The sequence below is a fragment of the Chiloscyllium punctatum genome, chromosome 2 (genome assembly GCF_047496795.1).
Source record: "Chiloscyllium punctatum isolate Juve2018m chromosome 2, sChiPun1.3, whole genome shotgun sequence".
In the NCBI taxonomy this organism is placed as follows: Eukaryota; Metazoa; Chordata; class Chondrichthyes; order Orectolobiformes; family Hemiscylliidae; genus Chiloscyllium; species Chiloscyllium punctatum.
Window position 1 is genome coordinate 70,077,402 of NC_092740.1, and position 15,876 is coordinate 70,093,277.

Consider the following 15,876-nt stretch of genomic DNA (forward strand, 5'->3'; position numbering starts at 1 on the left):
GTAGAATCAGTTTCAGTGCTGTGCATCTCTATGACTCTAAATCATATTTGATCTTATTAAAATCAGCCAACTCTCAGTTGAGAACTTTGATTTCCTTTTCCATAACAGTTTTGAATCTATTGGGATCACTGTCTGCAAAACACCTCTCCCACTGATACTTGCCCCGCCTTGTTTCTTAAAATGAAGTGCAGGACCACCCCTGTCTTGTATGGCCTTCTTTGTACTGGCTTAAAATAAGCATTCCTGGATGCATTTTAAGAATTGAGCTCCCTCGAAGCCTTTAACATAATGTCTATCACAGTTAATGTTGGAGAAATTGAAGTCCCATCATATCACTCCATACTTACACTTCCCTGAAATCTGCTCTTCTATTTCTCTTAGACTGTTAGGTAACCTGTGGTATGTCCCCAGCAATGTGATTGCTCCATTTTGGTTTATAAGTTCTACCTTTATGGCTTCATTTGAGGGGTCTTCTAAAATGTCATGTCTCCTTATTGATGTAACTGATCCTGATTATAAGTTGCAATAGTTCCCTGTCATTTGCTAACTTCCCTATTTCACCTGTAGACCCTGTAATCTGGAATATTGAGCCACCAATTCTGCCCCCCTCTTAATCATGTCTCAGTGACAGCAATGATATCATAGCCCATGTTTTAATTTGTGCCCTTAATTTGTCTGCCTTGTTTGTCATATTTCTTGCATTAATGTAAATATCATCTGACTTTGTCATACCCCTTATGCCTTAAGTGGTCTATAATGTCTATGCCTTCCTGACTGACTTGTTTTTACTTCTCGTCTTGGCAATTCATGTTCCCCTGTTGAGCATTGTCTGGAACCCACCCAGCTGCTAAGTTAGTTTAAACCCTCCCCAACAACACTGGCAAATATACCCGTAAGATTGCTGGTCCTATTCCAGCTCAGGTGCAACCCATCTGCCTTGTACAGGTCCAACCATCCTGAAAAACAGATCCAATGTCCCAGAAATCTAAAGCCCTGCCTTCCTGCACCATCATCGAGGAGAAAGTGAGGACTGCAGATGCAGACTGAAGAAGGGCTCATGCCCGAAACGTTGATTCTCCTGCTCCTTGGATGCTGCCTGACCTGCGCTTTTCCAGCAACACATTTTCAGCTTCCTGCACCATCTGTCTGACCATGCATTCATCTGGATTAACCTCCTATTCTCACTTGCAGAAGGCACTGGAAGTAATTCAAGGATGACTATCTTTTGGGTCATGTTCTTTAATCTACTTCCTAGCTCCCTAAATTCTGCTTTGAAGACCCTTTTCCTATCTATGTCATTGGTGACAATATGCCATGCTGTTTTCCCTCCTCTTCAGGATGCCATGCAGCCATCCAGTTACATCCTTGACCCTGGCAGTAGGAAAGCAGCATGCCATCCTGGAATTTCAGGCCACAGAAATTCCTGTTATTCCCCTTATAATTGAATCCCATGAAGGGCTTTTGCCCGAAACGTTGATTTCGCTGCTCGTTGGATGCTGCCTGAACTGCTGTGCTCTTCCAGCACCACTAATCCAGTATTATAGACCATTATAGTCCTGCCAGTCTCCAAGGGCCGAATGGCCTACATCTATGTGCATGTATGCCGATCACTTACAGGTAGAATAGGTAGCTCAAGTGATTAGGGAGACATATTAGCTGAGGTTTAGAGTTTAAATGCAGGGAGGTTCTATTGGAACTAGACAAGACTTTGGTTAGGCCACAGCTAAACTAGTTTGAAGTTCCAGAATCCATATTATAGGAGCAATGTGATACCTGGAGAAGATGTAGAGGCTGGAGAATTTTTGTTATAAAGGGAATTGGATAGACTGAGGTTATTTTCCTTGGAGCAGCGGAGACTAAGGAGGGGGGGGGGGATATGATTAAGATGTGTAAAATTATAAGGGGCGTAGACAGGGTTAAACAGGAGTGAACATTTCTGTGGTGGAGGTGTCAGTATCCAGAGGGAATAGATAAGGGGCAGGATATTCGGGGAGATGTGAGGAAAATGTTTTTCACTTAGAAGGTGTTGAGAATCAAGAACTCAATGCTTGTAAGGGTGGTAGAGGCATTAACCTTTATAACATATAAGAAGTATTTAAATGTGTACTTGTGATGCCAAGTCATACAAGGGTATTGGCCAAGTGCTGGAAAATAGGATTCGAATGCTTAGGTGGTTGTTTTTGACTGGCATAGACTTGATAGGCTAAAGGACCTTTTTCTGTGCTGCAGACCTCTGAATTTATGACTAGACCTGGTTATTTCATATGTTGACCATGACATTCTCTTACTACATTGAGAATAGCCAATATATAGGTATCTATGTGCATCCTTGCATGTGTCTGTTGGAATAGGGTTTCTATTCTTTAAAGGAAGAGGGAGGTGTTGTATCATTGCATAGAGACCAGACCAGACAAGCATCATACCTTTAAGACAGATGAAATTATTTGAAATGTTGCAGTATAAAGCTACCCCTCCTCACCTTCATTGTCAGGTGTAACAGTAGGAGCAGCACTAAAGGTAGTAATTGTCATCACCTGATTGCAATTACTTTATCTTTGCTCTGTGTAGTCAGTAAGCACAGAACCCAGTAAAACTGTAAATTAGTAAATTGAAATTTGTATTTGTTATGGTAGTGCAAGTAGTTACATACTTGACCCTGGCAGTGGGAAGACAGTATGCCATCCTGGAATTTCAGGCCACAGGCATTCCTGTCTGTTCCCCTTATAATTGAATCCCCTACCACTGTAGTCCTGCCATTCTCCTGCCAGTCTCCAAGGGCCAAATGGCCTACATCTGTGTGCGTGTATACTGATCACTTACAATAGTAGAATAGGTCGTTTGTGATTAGGAAGACATATTAGCTGAGGTTTAGAGTTTAAAAGCAGGGAGATTCTGTTGGAACTGGATAAAACTTTGGTTCAGCCACAGCTAAACTAGTGTGAAATTCAAGCTTCAAGATGTCTGTGTAAATAAGAACCAAGTCTTTGTGGTTAATAAGGGCTAAGATGTAAGGAATACTCATACCATATCAAGCTGCCAGTGGTGTTTTACCCAAAAACTACATCAGTTGCCTAGAAATGGTGAACCTAGGCCACACAGAGACAAAGGGTAGTTAGTCAGTGTAACTGCGCATGTTAGAAAGTAGAGGCATATCAAACTCTTTCGCGAGACATCTTACAAGACTGCTGGGAATTGAATTTAGGGAACTAATGTTTTTACTCAGAAATGAATGTTATTATGAGGTTAATTTGCAGTTTATTTTTAATGTGTTGGAGAGACAGTAGCCGAACAAGAAGCACTGTGAACACACAGAAAATCACTGGAAGAAAATCAGCTGTCACTGTGCCAGCTTTAGTCAGAAACCTTGCTTTGGAGACAGTGGTGAATTTTCACTGGGATTTTGATGTTTGTGAGATTATTGCTATGATATAAGGAATACCGAGAATTTGAATTTGTAATGAAATCTTTCCAATTGTCTTGTTTACAATACAGGTCAGTTTCTTGCATTTTGTCAGTGCGATTTGGCTGTAATGTGATTGGTGAATTGAGGAATGATTTTTTAAAATGCAAAATCCTATTGGCTATTATGCAATTCAATCCCCAGTTACCTTAAGTCCACTCTGAGTGTTTACTTCAAGTCAAGCAAAAGAGGTCGGATGACTGGGCAAATTTTGACTGACCTTATTGTTGATGTTTTTTGAGGATGTTTTTAGAAATTATTGTAGGAGTGAAGATTTGGATTTCAAGATTCTCCTCATTGTGGACAATGCTCCAAGCCAGCCTCCCACCATTGGTGAGCTTTCTGAAAACACCAAAATGCTATTTCGACCTTCAAACAACAGACTCTTTCATTCAACCCACTGACTAGCAATAGTAGCTTTTAAAGCTTATTATTTAAGGCGTATGTTTGGGAAGCTGATTGCAGCTACTGAGGGGGATACTGAGGACAGTGTTCTTCAATATTGGAAGAGTTTTAACATTAAGAATGCTATTGCTATCATTGTCTAGGCCTGAGGTGATGTCAGTAAGCACTGCTTGCATGCAGTTTGATGGAAGCTTCCACCAAATTTTCTTCATGATTTTAAAGGCATTGAACTGTCAGAGGAGCTTCCAGCAATGAAAGAACGTTGTGTCACTCTTGCAAAGCAAGTTGGATTTGAAGAAGTGGAAACTGATCTACAGCAACTTGTTGCTACATGGGAAGTTAAAACTCTAGGTGAAGATGAAGTAGTTCAGGATGCAGCACCACGAAAACTTTCCACTTCTATCTTAGGGGTAGTTGAGAAGCAATTGCGGCTATTGGAAAGCAATGACTACAATACAGAGTGCAGCAGGATAGCAGTTCATGGCATAAAGTCTTATCTGGCAGCTTATGAGCAGCTTCTTCATGAAAGGAGAAGGATGGCAAAGCAGCAAAAACTAGATGTGTATTTTAAGCCAACCCCCAAGGAACAGTCTGAGGACAATCCCATGGCCATCCACTTCTGGACTAAATATTTTCTTTTGTTGTAACTCTGTACCCAGAACTGCACCTGAAATTAATGATGATGCTAATGATAACCCTCAACCCCTGTCTTATTACAGTACTATAATTCAGCAAACTCAGAAACCACTTAAAATGTTAAATTTATTGTATTATTTCATGAAAATATATGATTTTAACATTTACTTAGACTGTGCTATCGTTTGTGTTAGACTAACTATTTTTCCTGATATTTTTGGTGGTTCGCCCCAACCCTGTTTTCCTCATAGGCCCTATTATTTCTATTGTGTGATTTCCTATAACACGAGGTCACATATGAATGCAACTTCTGCATTATATCAGAACAGGCTGTAATGATTTCATTATTGAATAAATGATTTTCACTTTATATTAAAGTATATTAGAAGACTATTGTGAATGCAGTAATTGGCCTCCACAGTTTAAGTAACAGAAAATAAGTTAATTGCTGAACTATGGGTTTGAAACTTGCAAGGCTTAAATGAACTGCTGCAGTGCAAGAAATAGCAACTGTTAAGTTTTTTATATTTAAAAGTGAATGATAGGGCCAATGTAGAACAGACATTTGTAAGATGTACACAAATATTTTTTGTCATGTCCTAAAAGATCCCTGTAACAACTTCTGAACATGGATCTGGTGCTGAATTAGGAATTCAATATTTCATGGGTGCAAACAGAAGGAAACGTGTGATGGGCCATTTTTCACTCACTTAGGTGAAGTTACCACAAATGGATGGTGCACTTTACATTGGCCACGCCCAATGAAGTAATGTTGAAATAATTTATTTAGAATTCTGGGACATTTTCCATAGCATTGCTCAGTGAATAAAACAAAATGCAATTTTACGAACAAAACTGCTTGGCTGCTAGGTTTTGACAACACAGGGGAGATGTTTTGCTGTAGTGTTTCTGTGCAGGAATAAGCTATCTATTTGATGGATTGGAGAATGAACCTTAAATATGGTAGAAGTGGGTGCTGGAATGTGAGATTCAGTTTATTGATGGATTCCTAATTGGGAGAACTGTTTCAAACCATTCCTAGATTGCCAGGCGCCAGCAGTTAGAATGTAATGAAAACTTGCATACTGGCCTCTGGTCCAGAGCCTGTTGGTTGCAACTTTATCAAACAGGAAAGCCATCTTCTATGATATGTTTGTCTGTTCAACATATCATTTTTGTGGTTGGGGGAGAATAGAGTCGGGGTTGAGGTTGACTCAGCACGTTTTCATTCAGACAGATGTAAATATTGTGAATGTATAGTGCTATCTGCATTGTAGCTATTACTTCAATAATCCACTTGGAAAAATTTGCAGAGTTAGTGATTAAAGAATTCAGTATACACAGTTCATTAAATTCCATCTTTTATGCCAACTTTCACATTTTATTTAACACAATTTGAGCAAAGTAATTAATATGTTTTAGCCTCTTGATGTCCAAAGAGTTATTAAATACATTAGTTTTATTAGAATCCATCATAAGATTACAACTAATGGTAAGTTAAAACATGCAATTTACTTAACAGGCCAGCTGGAGGTTATATTGGATCGCAGACTAATGCAAGATGATAACCGTGGTCTTGGCCAAGGACTCAAGGACAATAAAATCACAGCCAATTTGTTCAGAGTTTTGTTGGAGAAACGAGTTGGAGTAGATGTGGTAAGACTAACTATGTAATGCCAGTATTTATTTTCTAAGTAAGACAAGCTCAGAACTAAATATTGTCGGTAAAATCTTTTTATTTAGAAGCAGTTAGAAATAAGAGAATTAGATACTGCAACTTGCGTTTAAATTGTCAAATTTCATGAATGTTATGGTTGTACATCTTATAATGGGTAAATTACAGGAGGGATTGAAGGAGAAGCCAATTCAGCAAGCCAACATAGAAATTGAGTTGGAAAAAAATGGTAGTTGTACATGCTCAAAGCTCCGAGGACCACATGGAAGAGAATAAGTGATCGTGCAATCTTTTTCACCTCACAATATTATTCATTTTTTCGAATCATACCTTTTAATACAGAGGGGAGTCAGAAGTTTGCTTGAAAGAATTCAGACAGTAAATTGAGAGAGGTAGGCATAGATTTCTATCTATTTTTAGGTCTCTGAGAAGGCTGGCATTTATTGTCCAGTCCCCAATTTGCCCTTGAAACGATGGAAGTGAGCCACTTTTTTTCAACCCATGTAACCCATGTGCTTCAGGTAATGGTAAGGAGGGCACAAAGGAACAATAATATAGTCCCCAAGTTGGAATGGTGTATACCTTGGGGTGTTATTTGCCGTTGGTTACATTCCATTGCACCTGCTGTCCTGTTGAGCTTCAGCAAGGGAAGAAATCAGCACAGTTTAAAAATAAAGGCTGTCCACTTTCAGGTGAAACTGTGAAGGAATTATTTTCCCTTAGAAGTTTGTGAATGTTTGGAACTCTCTTCCTCAGAATTGTGGAGCTGAAGTCATTGAATACTTTCAAGGCAGAGATAGATATATTCTTGGCTAACAAGAGAGTCCGTGATTATCAAGAGTAGACAGGGATGTCTACTCAGGCATGTATGGAGTTGAGACCACAATTCGATCAGAGTGATACATGGAAATGATCAGAGAGAGTTTCATACAATCAACATGGTGGAGTAGCAAGATCACATGAGGTGTCAAGGTGAATGAGGTGGCAATGAATATGGATAGGGAGTTTGGCAAAAAGAGATTAAAGCAAGATAAAACGGTTTTGAACTGTAGAGAGAGAGAGAGCATAATGAATTGTGATGGAGTTTTGAATCACTGAGGATAAGCAATTATTTGGTGCAGAGCTAAAGAATAAAAGAAGTGAAGATATTATTTTGAAAATACTATTATGGTATTCGGTTATTTATGGCAGAAGATGAAGATTTGAAATGTGAGATGAGAGGAATGAAACATAATAAAAAGTGTAAACAAAAAAGTTCCAGAAAAAGTAGGGACAGGCGAAGATATCATTTGGTAATGAGTGCCATATTGCCACTGCAACAGACTGGGAGGTGAGAGTTGAGGAACGTATAGCCAGGTGGGAATGCTACTTTTGGGGGAAGTTGTCATTACTCCTCAGGCAGATTTCCATCAAGGTCATGCAGTTATCCATGTGTAAAAGGTGTATATTTTTAATATCTTCAATTAAATGTATTGAAGAAATCTTTACATATGGTGAAAGCCTTGTGCTTAATGTGCCTATTACTAGGCTACATTTAGATGAAAATATGAATTAGTATAATTCGGTCAATCGGTTCCACTCATTACATCAATCTCAGTTCCTTTCATGAAATTTGAAAGAATAAGGTTATATTTTGAAAAATAATTTAGGATGCTATTTGGCTATTTCATGATTTAATTTGAAAAGCATTTCCTTTTTTCTTGTATTGACTCTAAATTTAGTTACCTATTTTGCCATTAACACAATAAATCATTTTCTTGAAATACCTCACACAACAGTGCTACAAATAAGAAAATGTAACCCAAACTAAGTAGCAGAATAGTGCAGGATTCTTAATTTACTTGGATATATGTAAAAATTGCAGGTTTCTGCTATGGTAAAGCAACCCTTTTTGATAGTAGCTACAGTTTATTTACTCTTGAATTTCTGAGGAGCTCTCCTGATTCCCTGAGTACCTTTGCAGCAGATGCATGGAACATCTTTAAAAATTGTATAAATAGATTTTTAGATATTTGCACAGCTTCGCTTCTTTTCAATTCATTCATGGGATATGAGTGTAACTGGCATAGCCAGTTTTTATTTAATTTGTTTTTGTTCACGATATGGGGGCATAAATGGATAGACCAGCATTTATTGTCCATCCCTAATTATTCTTTAGTCAGTTGCCAGGACATTTCAGAGAGCAGTTAAGAGTCAGCCACATTATTGTGGGTTTGGAATCATGTGTAGGCCAGATCAGGTAAGGGTGGCAAATTTCCTTCCCTAAAGAGAAATTGAAGATTCTTCATTCTTAAGATACCCTCAATCCCTCTACCAATAAAAGCTAATATGCCTTCTTAACAACCCTATCAACCTGGGTGGCAACTTTCAAGGATCTATGTACCTGGACACCGAGATCTCTCTGCTCATCTACACTAGCAAAAATCTTACCATTAGCCAGCTACTCTGCATTCCTATTACTCCTTTCAAAGTGAATCACCTCACATTTTTCCGCATTAAACTCCATTTGCCAACTCTCAGCCCAGCTCTGTAGCTTATCTATGTCTCTCTGTAACCTACAACATTCTTCATCACTAACTAAAACTCTACCGGCCTTAGTGTCATCCGCAAATTTACTAACCCATCCTTCTATGCCCTCATCCAGGTCATTTATATAAATAACAAACAACAGCGGACCAAACAGATCCTTGCAGGACCCCACTAGTAACTGAACTCAAAGATGAATATTTGCCATGAATCACCACCCTCTGTCATCTTTCTGCTAGCCAATTTCTGATTCCAAACCACTAAATCACCCTCAATCAAATGTCTCCGTATTTGCTGTTAAGTCTTTCATCTTTTAGAATGGGTAGCAGGTTTCAGTTCATTAATATGTAAACTTCAGAACTTCTTTTAAGTCACATTTCGAGATAACTTAAGGTTTTATTAAAAAGAAAGTGATACCACAGCTCAGACAATGCATTAAAGGTGTGAGGTTAGAGTCTATCTGTATCCCAATCTTGAGTCAGACTGGTTCTATTTCTAAAGTGGAGTTTACAAAATTGTTACATGGATTGATTGTCTGCATTGACTGAGCATTTTTTGAGCAAAATAGAATGCATCAGCAAATGTAATCCTGCAAATACAAATTCACCCCATAGACTAATATGTATGTGTGCATGCATGAGGTAGAGGGTGCACGTGAGAGTGTGTGTTTGCATGTGCAAGCTTGGTAAAGTGTGTGTGTGAGTGTGATGGAGTATAAGCCTATGAGAGTCTGGGAACTGCATGTGTGTGCGCGAGAGAGAGCGTCTATATGAGAGAAGGTCTGTGTGAATGTGTGAGTATGTAAGAGTATGTGTGTGTGAGGCAGTGTATAGTGTAGTGGGGTCACCTGTAGTGTGACATGAACCCAGAGTCCCAGGTGAGGTCATACTCATGGGATTCGAACTTGGCTATCAGCCTTTGCTTGGCCACTTTACATTGTTGCCTATCCTGAGGTCGTATGTCCCTGACCACTGGAGTATCCCTGACTGGGAGGGAATGCCCCTGTCTGGTGATTGTTGTGCGGTGTCCATTCATCTATTGTCATAGTGTCTCAGGCCGTCAATCCATGTAATATTTTGTAAATTCCACTTTGGAAGTAGATCCAGTCTGACTCAAGATTGGGATACAAACAGACTCTAACCTCACATCTTCAATGCATTGTCTAGGCTGAAATATCACTCTTGTATAAAACCTTAAGTTATCTCGAGAATTTGACTTAAAAGAATTCAGGGACTTACTTATTAATGAACGAAAACCTGCAATCCATTCGAAAAGATGAAAGACTTAACAACAATCTAGGTTTGTTCAATATATCATTTCAGTTACATGACACTGTAATCTTTTGCTATAAATTCTGTGTCTCATAGTCCTGATCCATAACTACCTGATGAAGGAACATTGATCCGAAAGCTAGTGCTTCCAAATAAACCTGTTGAACATTAACCTGGTGTTGTGTGATTTTTAACTTTGTCCACCCCAGTCCAATATCAGCTCCTCCACATCATGGCTACCTTCAAACTCCCAAGTAAATGTTCCATGCATATATGTAAGTACAGTGATATTCCTTTTCTTGCTTGTTGAGATTGTGGCTCATATATGGTGTTCATTTTTTCATATGATGCATTTATTTTCTTTTAAGCATGATGAAAGTAATAAGGCAGTGAATTATCGTTCGTTGTTGAGCCACAAAGTATGTTCCTACTTGAATCATCCAATATTTCCAATGGTTGTGAATCTGAATGTTGATGGAGTTCCTCCACTACTGAAACTATACAGTCCTCTTACATTATCCATGCCATGTGATATGAGCATACTTAACCTAAGAACTATAGAAGGAAAGGTAAGTCTGATATTTTTTGTATCCTTAATATGATAATATTTGAATGATAAATCATATTATATTTTTTGTTTTCTCGAGTGCATCATTAGAAATTGCAGCAACAACAAGGCTTGTGCCATATAGGATATTTATAATAGGAAAATGTGAACGTCATAGAGATGTACAGCATGGAAACAGACCCTTCGGTCCAACCCGTCCATCCTGACCAGATATCCCAACCCAATCTAGTCCCACCTGCCAGCACCCGGGCCCATATCCCTCCAAACCCTTCCTATTCATATACACATCCAAATGCCTCTTAAATGCTGCAATTGTACCAGTCTCCACCACATCCTCTGGCAGCTCATTCCATACACGTACTACCCTCTGCGTGAAAAGGTTGCCCCTTAGGTCTCTTTTATATCTTTCCCCTCTCACCCTAAACCTATGCCCTCTAGTTCTGGACTCCCCAACCACAGGGAAAAGACGTTGTCTATTTATCCTATCCATGCCCCTCATAATTTTGTAAACTTCTATAAGGTCACCCCTCAGCCTCCGACGCTCCAGGGAAAACAGCCCCAGCCTGTTCAGCCTCTCCCTGTAGCTCAGATCCTCCAACCCTGAAAACATCCTTGTAAATCTTTTCTGAACCCTTTCAAGTTTCACAACATTTTTCCAATAAGTGTTGCTTGATCATACAACACTTTATTGTTGCTGAAAAGAATTATAGTCTGAACCCTGAGAAATTATCTCAAGTCGGAGAAGAAGCACTTAGATATTGGTATTACTGAAATGGGTCAAAACATGAATATTGCTAAAACATTGCCAAAGCTTTTGATATTGCTGTCATCAAGACAAACAGAAAATTGCAAATTTCAATTGATATTGGTTGGCAAGTCAACTTTAAACATTGCCATGGAGAAAGTAGTGGGAAATTATGGGGTCCCCAAACTTCTGGGAAATTCAGAAAATGTGCAAGGTTTGAACATATTTCTTTGCAAAGAACAGGTCGCTGTATCTGAATGTATGTCACTTCTAGCAAGCGTAAATGAACCACATAATGGTCTCTGCTGATTTTTAAAATGATTGTGAGTTGTGCTTTAAGTACACTTAGGATTGTCAAGTGCTGTCCAATCACAGAATTACATCTAACAGTAGATGTTTTGGATTTTGCAAGCATGGGTTTGTTGAGTACTGTCTATACTCTGCCTATTACAAAGAACTGAAAGAATATGTGTTTCATTCAAGTAGCCAATTATTGGGATGTGTGGCCTAAGTATCTAATGTTACAATAGCACCAAAATTCATATGCAGTATTTTTCGATTGTCTGGTGGGCTGGTCAACATGGTGGCAGAGTAGGTCACTCCAACCGGAGCTTCTTTCCCTCCTTCTGTTTATTTCCTCGCTTTCTTTCCCTCCTTTTCCCCCACTTGGTGTTCTCTCCGAGGTAGAATAGGCTGGAGGCTTGGAGTGGAGTGGGCTGGTGGCCCGAGCGGAGTGGGGACAGCTAGCAGACTGGAGGCCTGAGTGATGGAACAGCTGGCAGGCTTAAGGCCCGAGCGATGCAAGATGGCCAGCAGACTGGACACTCAAGCGGGGATGACTATCAGGCTGGAGGCCCAAGTAGATCAGGCCAGTTATTGGATTGGAAACCAATACAGGTGGTCAGCGGCTTACAAGTCCAGGCAGGCCATGTGTGGAAGCCCTGTGCACTGATCTACTTTTTAACTTTATTCACAGCCTTTTTCTAACTTATATTGTGAACAACTGGAAGTAATTTAATTTTTTTCCTTTCTTTTTTTCCCTATATTTCTGTATTTTGTATCTAAGATCTGTACCAAGATGCTTTATATTTAAGATGGCGCCAAATGGGGCGACATTGTAAACTTCTGTACTTGAATAAAGGATATTCTAATTCTAGGCAGAATGTCTGAAAAGTTCAGCAGATCTGTCAGTATCTGCGAGGAATAATCAAAGTTAGCATTTCGGGTCATTTGACCCTTCCTCAGACTGATGGTATCTAGGAAAATGTCGGTTTGGATGAGGAAGATAGGGTGAGGGAATTGAATTGAATTGAATTGAATTTATTGTCATGTGTACTGAGGCACAGTGAAAAGCTTTGTCTTGCGAGCAAGACAGGCAGATCGCATAGTTAAATAGCATAGAGAAGTAAATAAGAGGTAAACAGCAGCAAAAACATAGATACAGGCGAATGTTAAGAGTTTGAGAGTCCATTCAGTATTCTAACAACGGGAGGGTAGAAACAGTTTCAAAACGGCTGGTGCGTGTTCAGGCTTCTGTACCTTCCCCCTGATGGTAGAAGTTATAGAAAAGCATTGCCAGGGTGGGATGGATCTTTGATAATGCTGGCAGCCTTTCCTTGACAGCGAGCCTGGTGGATGGATTCTATAGATGGGAGGTGGGCCTTTGTGACTATCAGGGCTGAGGTCACCACTCTGTAACCGTCTCCACTCTTGAATGCTGCAGTTGCCATACCAGGTAGTGAAACATCCAGACAGAATACTCTGAATGGTGCACCTATAAAAGTTGGCAAGGATATTCGCTGTCATACCAAATTTCCTCAGTTGCCTGAGGAAGAAGAGATGTTGTTGGGCCTTTGTAACCAGTGCGCCCATATGAAGATTCCAAGAAAGCTTGTTGTGAAAGACCACTCTCAGGAGCTTGACAGTGTCCACTCATTCCATCTCTGTGCTATTAATGTGTAGGGGGGCATGAGTAACATCCCGCCAAAAGTCAATAATGCGTGCCTTGGTTTTGCTGGCATTGAGAGCTAGGTTGTTCTCAGTGCACCATTTTTCCAGGTCATAGAGATGTACAGCATGGAAACAGACCCTTTGGTCCAACCCGTCCATGCCGACCAGATATCCCAACCCAATCTAGTCCCAACTGACAGCACCCGGCCCATATCTCTCCAAACCCTTCCTATTCATATACACATCCAAATGCCTCTTAAATGTTGCAATTATACCAGCCTCCACCACATCCTCTGGCAGCTCATTCCATACACGTACCACCCTCTGCGTGAAAAAGTTGCCCCTTAGGTCTCTTTTATATCTTTCCCCTCTCACCCTAAACCTATGCCCTCTAGTTCTGGACTCCCCAACCACAGGGAAAAGACTATTTATCCTATCCATGCCCCTCATAATTTTGTAAACCTCTATAAGGTCACCCCTCAGCCTCCAACGCTCCAGGGTAAACAGCCCCAGCCTGTTCAGCCTCTCCCTGTAGCTCAGATCCTCCAACCCTGGCAACATCCTTGTAAATCTTTTCTGAACCCTTTCAAGTTTCACAACATCTTTCCGATAGGAAGGAGACCAGAATTGCATGCAATATTCCAACAGTGGCCTAACCAATGTCCTGTACAGCTGCAACATGACCTCCCAACTCCTGTACTCAATACTCTGACCAATAAAGGGAAGCATACCAAACGCCTTCTTCACTATTCTATCTACCTGCAACTCCACTTTCAAGGAGCTGTGAACCTGCACTCCAAGGCCTCTTTGTTCAGCAACACTCCCTAGGACCTTATCATTAAGTGTATAAGTCCTGCTAAGATTTGCTTTCCCAAAATGTACCACCTCGCATTTATCTGAATTAAACTGCACCTACCACTTCTCAACCCATTGGCCCATCTGGTCCAGATCCTGTTGTAATCTGAGGGAATCCTCTTTGCTGTCCACTACACCTCCAAATTTTGGTGTCATCTGCAAACTTACTAACTGTACCTCTTGTGCTCGCATCCAAATCATTTATGTAAATGACAAAATGTAGAGGGCCCAGCACTGATCCTTGTGGCACTCCACTGGTCACAGGCCACCAGTCTGAAAAACAACCCTCCTCCACCACTACCCTCTGTCTTCTACCTTTGAGCCAGTTCTGTATCCAAATGGCTAGTTCTCCCTGTATTCCATGAGCTCTAACCTTGCTAATCAATCTCCCATGTGGAACCTTGTCGAACGCCTTACTGAAATCCATGTAGATCACATCTACTGCTCTGCCCTCATCAATCATCTTTGTTATTTCTTCAAAAAACTCAATCAAGTTTGTGAGACATAATTTCCCACGCACAAAGCCATGTTGACTATCCCGAATCAGTCCTTGCCTTTCCAAAAACATGTTCATCCTGTCCCTCAGGATTCCCTCCAACTACTTGCCCACTACTGACATCAGGCTCACCGGTCTATAGTTCCCTGGCTTGTCTTTACTGCCCTTCTTAAACAGTGGCACTATGTTTGCCAACCTCCAGTCTTCCGGCACCTCACCTGTGACTATCGATGATACAAATATCTCAGCAAGAGGCCCAGCAATCACTTCTCTAGCTTCACGCAGAGTTCTCAGGTGCACCTGATTAGGTCCTGGGGATTTATCCACTTTTAACCGTTTCAAGACATCCATCACTCCCTCCTCTGTAATCTGGACATTTTGCAAGATGTCACTATCCATTTCCCTACAGTTTATATCTTCCATATCCTTTTCCACAGTAAATACTGATGCAAAATATTCATTTAGTATCTCCCCCATTTTCTGTGGCTCCACACAAAGGCCGCCTTGCTGATCTTTGAGGGGCCCTATTCTCTCCCCAGTTACCCTTTTGTCCTTACACTTCCCACCTCCACCTCCCACCTCCCATCTGTAGTCTGTTTCGTCACTATCTGAGATTCAACTAACTATGGTGGTGTCATCAGCGAACTTGTAAATGGCATTAGTCTGGTATTTGGCAACGCAGTCATGGGTATACACTGAGTACAGTAGGAGGCTGAGTACGTACCCCTGGGGAGGCTCCAGTATTGAGTGTTGGTGAGGATGAAATATTGTCCCCAATCTTCATTGTTCCTGGCCTGTGGGTCAGGAAACTGAGGATACAGTTGCATAGAGTGGGGCTTGATCCAAGATCACTAAGTTTAGTGATCAGTCTCGAGGGGATAATAGTGTTGAAGGCTGAACTGTAGCCAATGAGTAGGATTCTTATGTAGATATTCTTGGTGTCAAGATGTTCTAAGGTGTAGTGAAGGGCAAGTGATATGGCGTCTGACGTGGATCTGTTGGTCCGATAGGCAAATTGGAGTGATTCAAGAGTAGTGGGGAGGCAGGAGTTGATTAATGCCATGACCAGCCTTTCAAAGCACCTCATGACCACCGAAGTTAGGGCCACTGGGCGGTAGTCATTGAGACATGCTGCACGAGCCTTCCTAGGCACAGGGATGATGTTGGCCCTCTTGAAACAGGCAGGGACAGTGGCCTGCTGTAGGGAGAGGTTGAAGGTGTCCAAGAAGATGTCTGCCAGTTGATCTGCACCTTCTCTGCGTGGACGGCCTGGTACTCATCGCTTTCCT

General features: G+C 40.8%; 1 protein-coding gene across 1 annotated transcript in view; it reads left to right on the top strand.

Annotated features, from left to right (window-relative positions):
• man2a1 (mannosidase, alpha, class 2A, member 1) overlaps positions 1–15,876 on the top strand; it is a 233,201-nt gene that overhangs the window by 193,811 nt on the left and 23,514 nt on the right. Inside the window, exons 19-20 of the mRNA XM_072583645.1 lie at positions 6,024–6,157; positions 10,342–10,542. Coding sequence (XP_072439746.1) covers positions 6,024–6,157; positions 10,342–10,542 — 335 coding nt within the window. The remainder of the gene's footprint in view (positions 1–6,023; positions 6,158–10,341; positions 10,543–15,876) is intronic.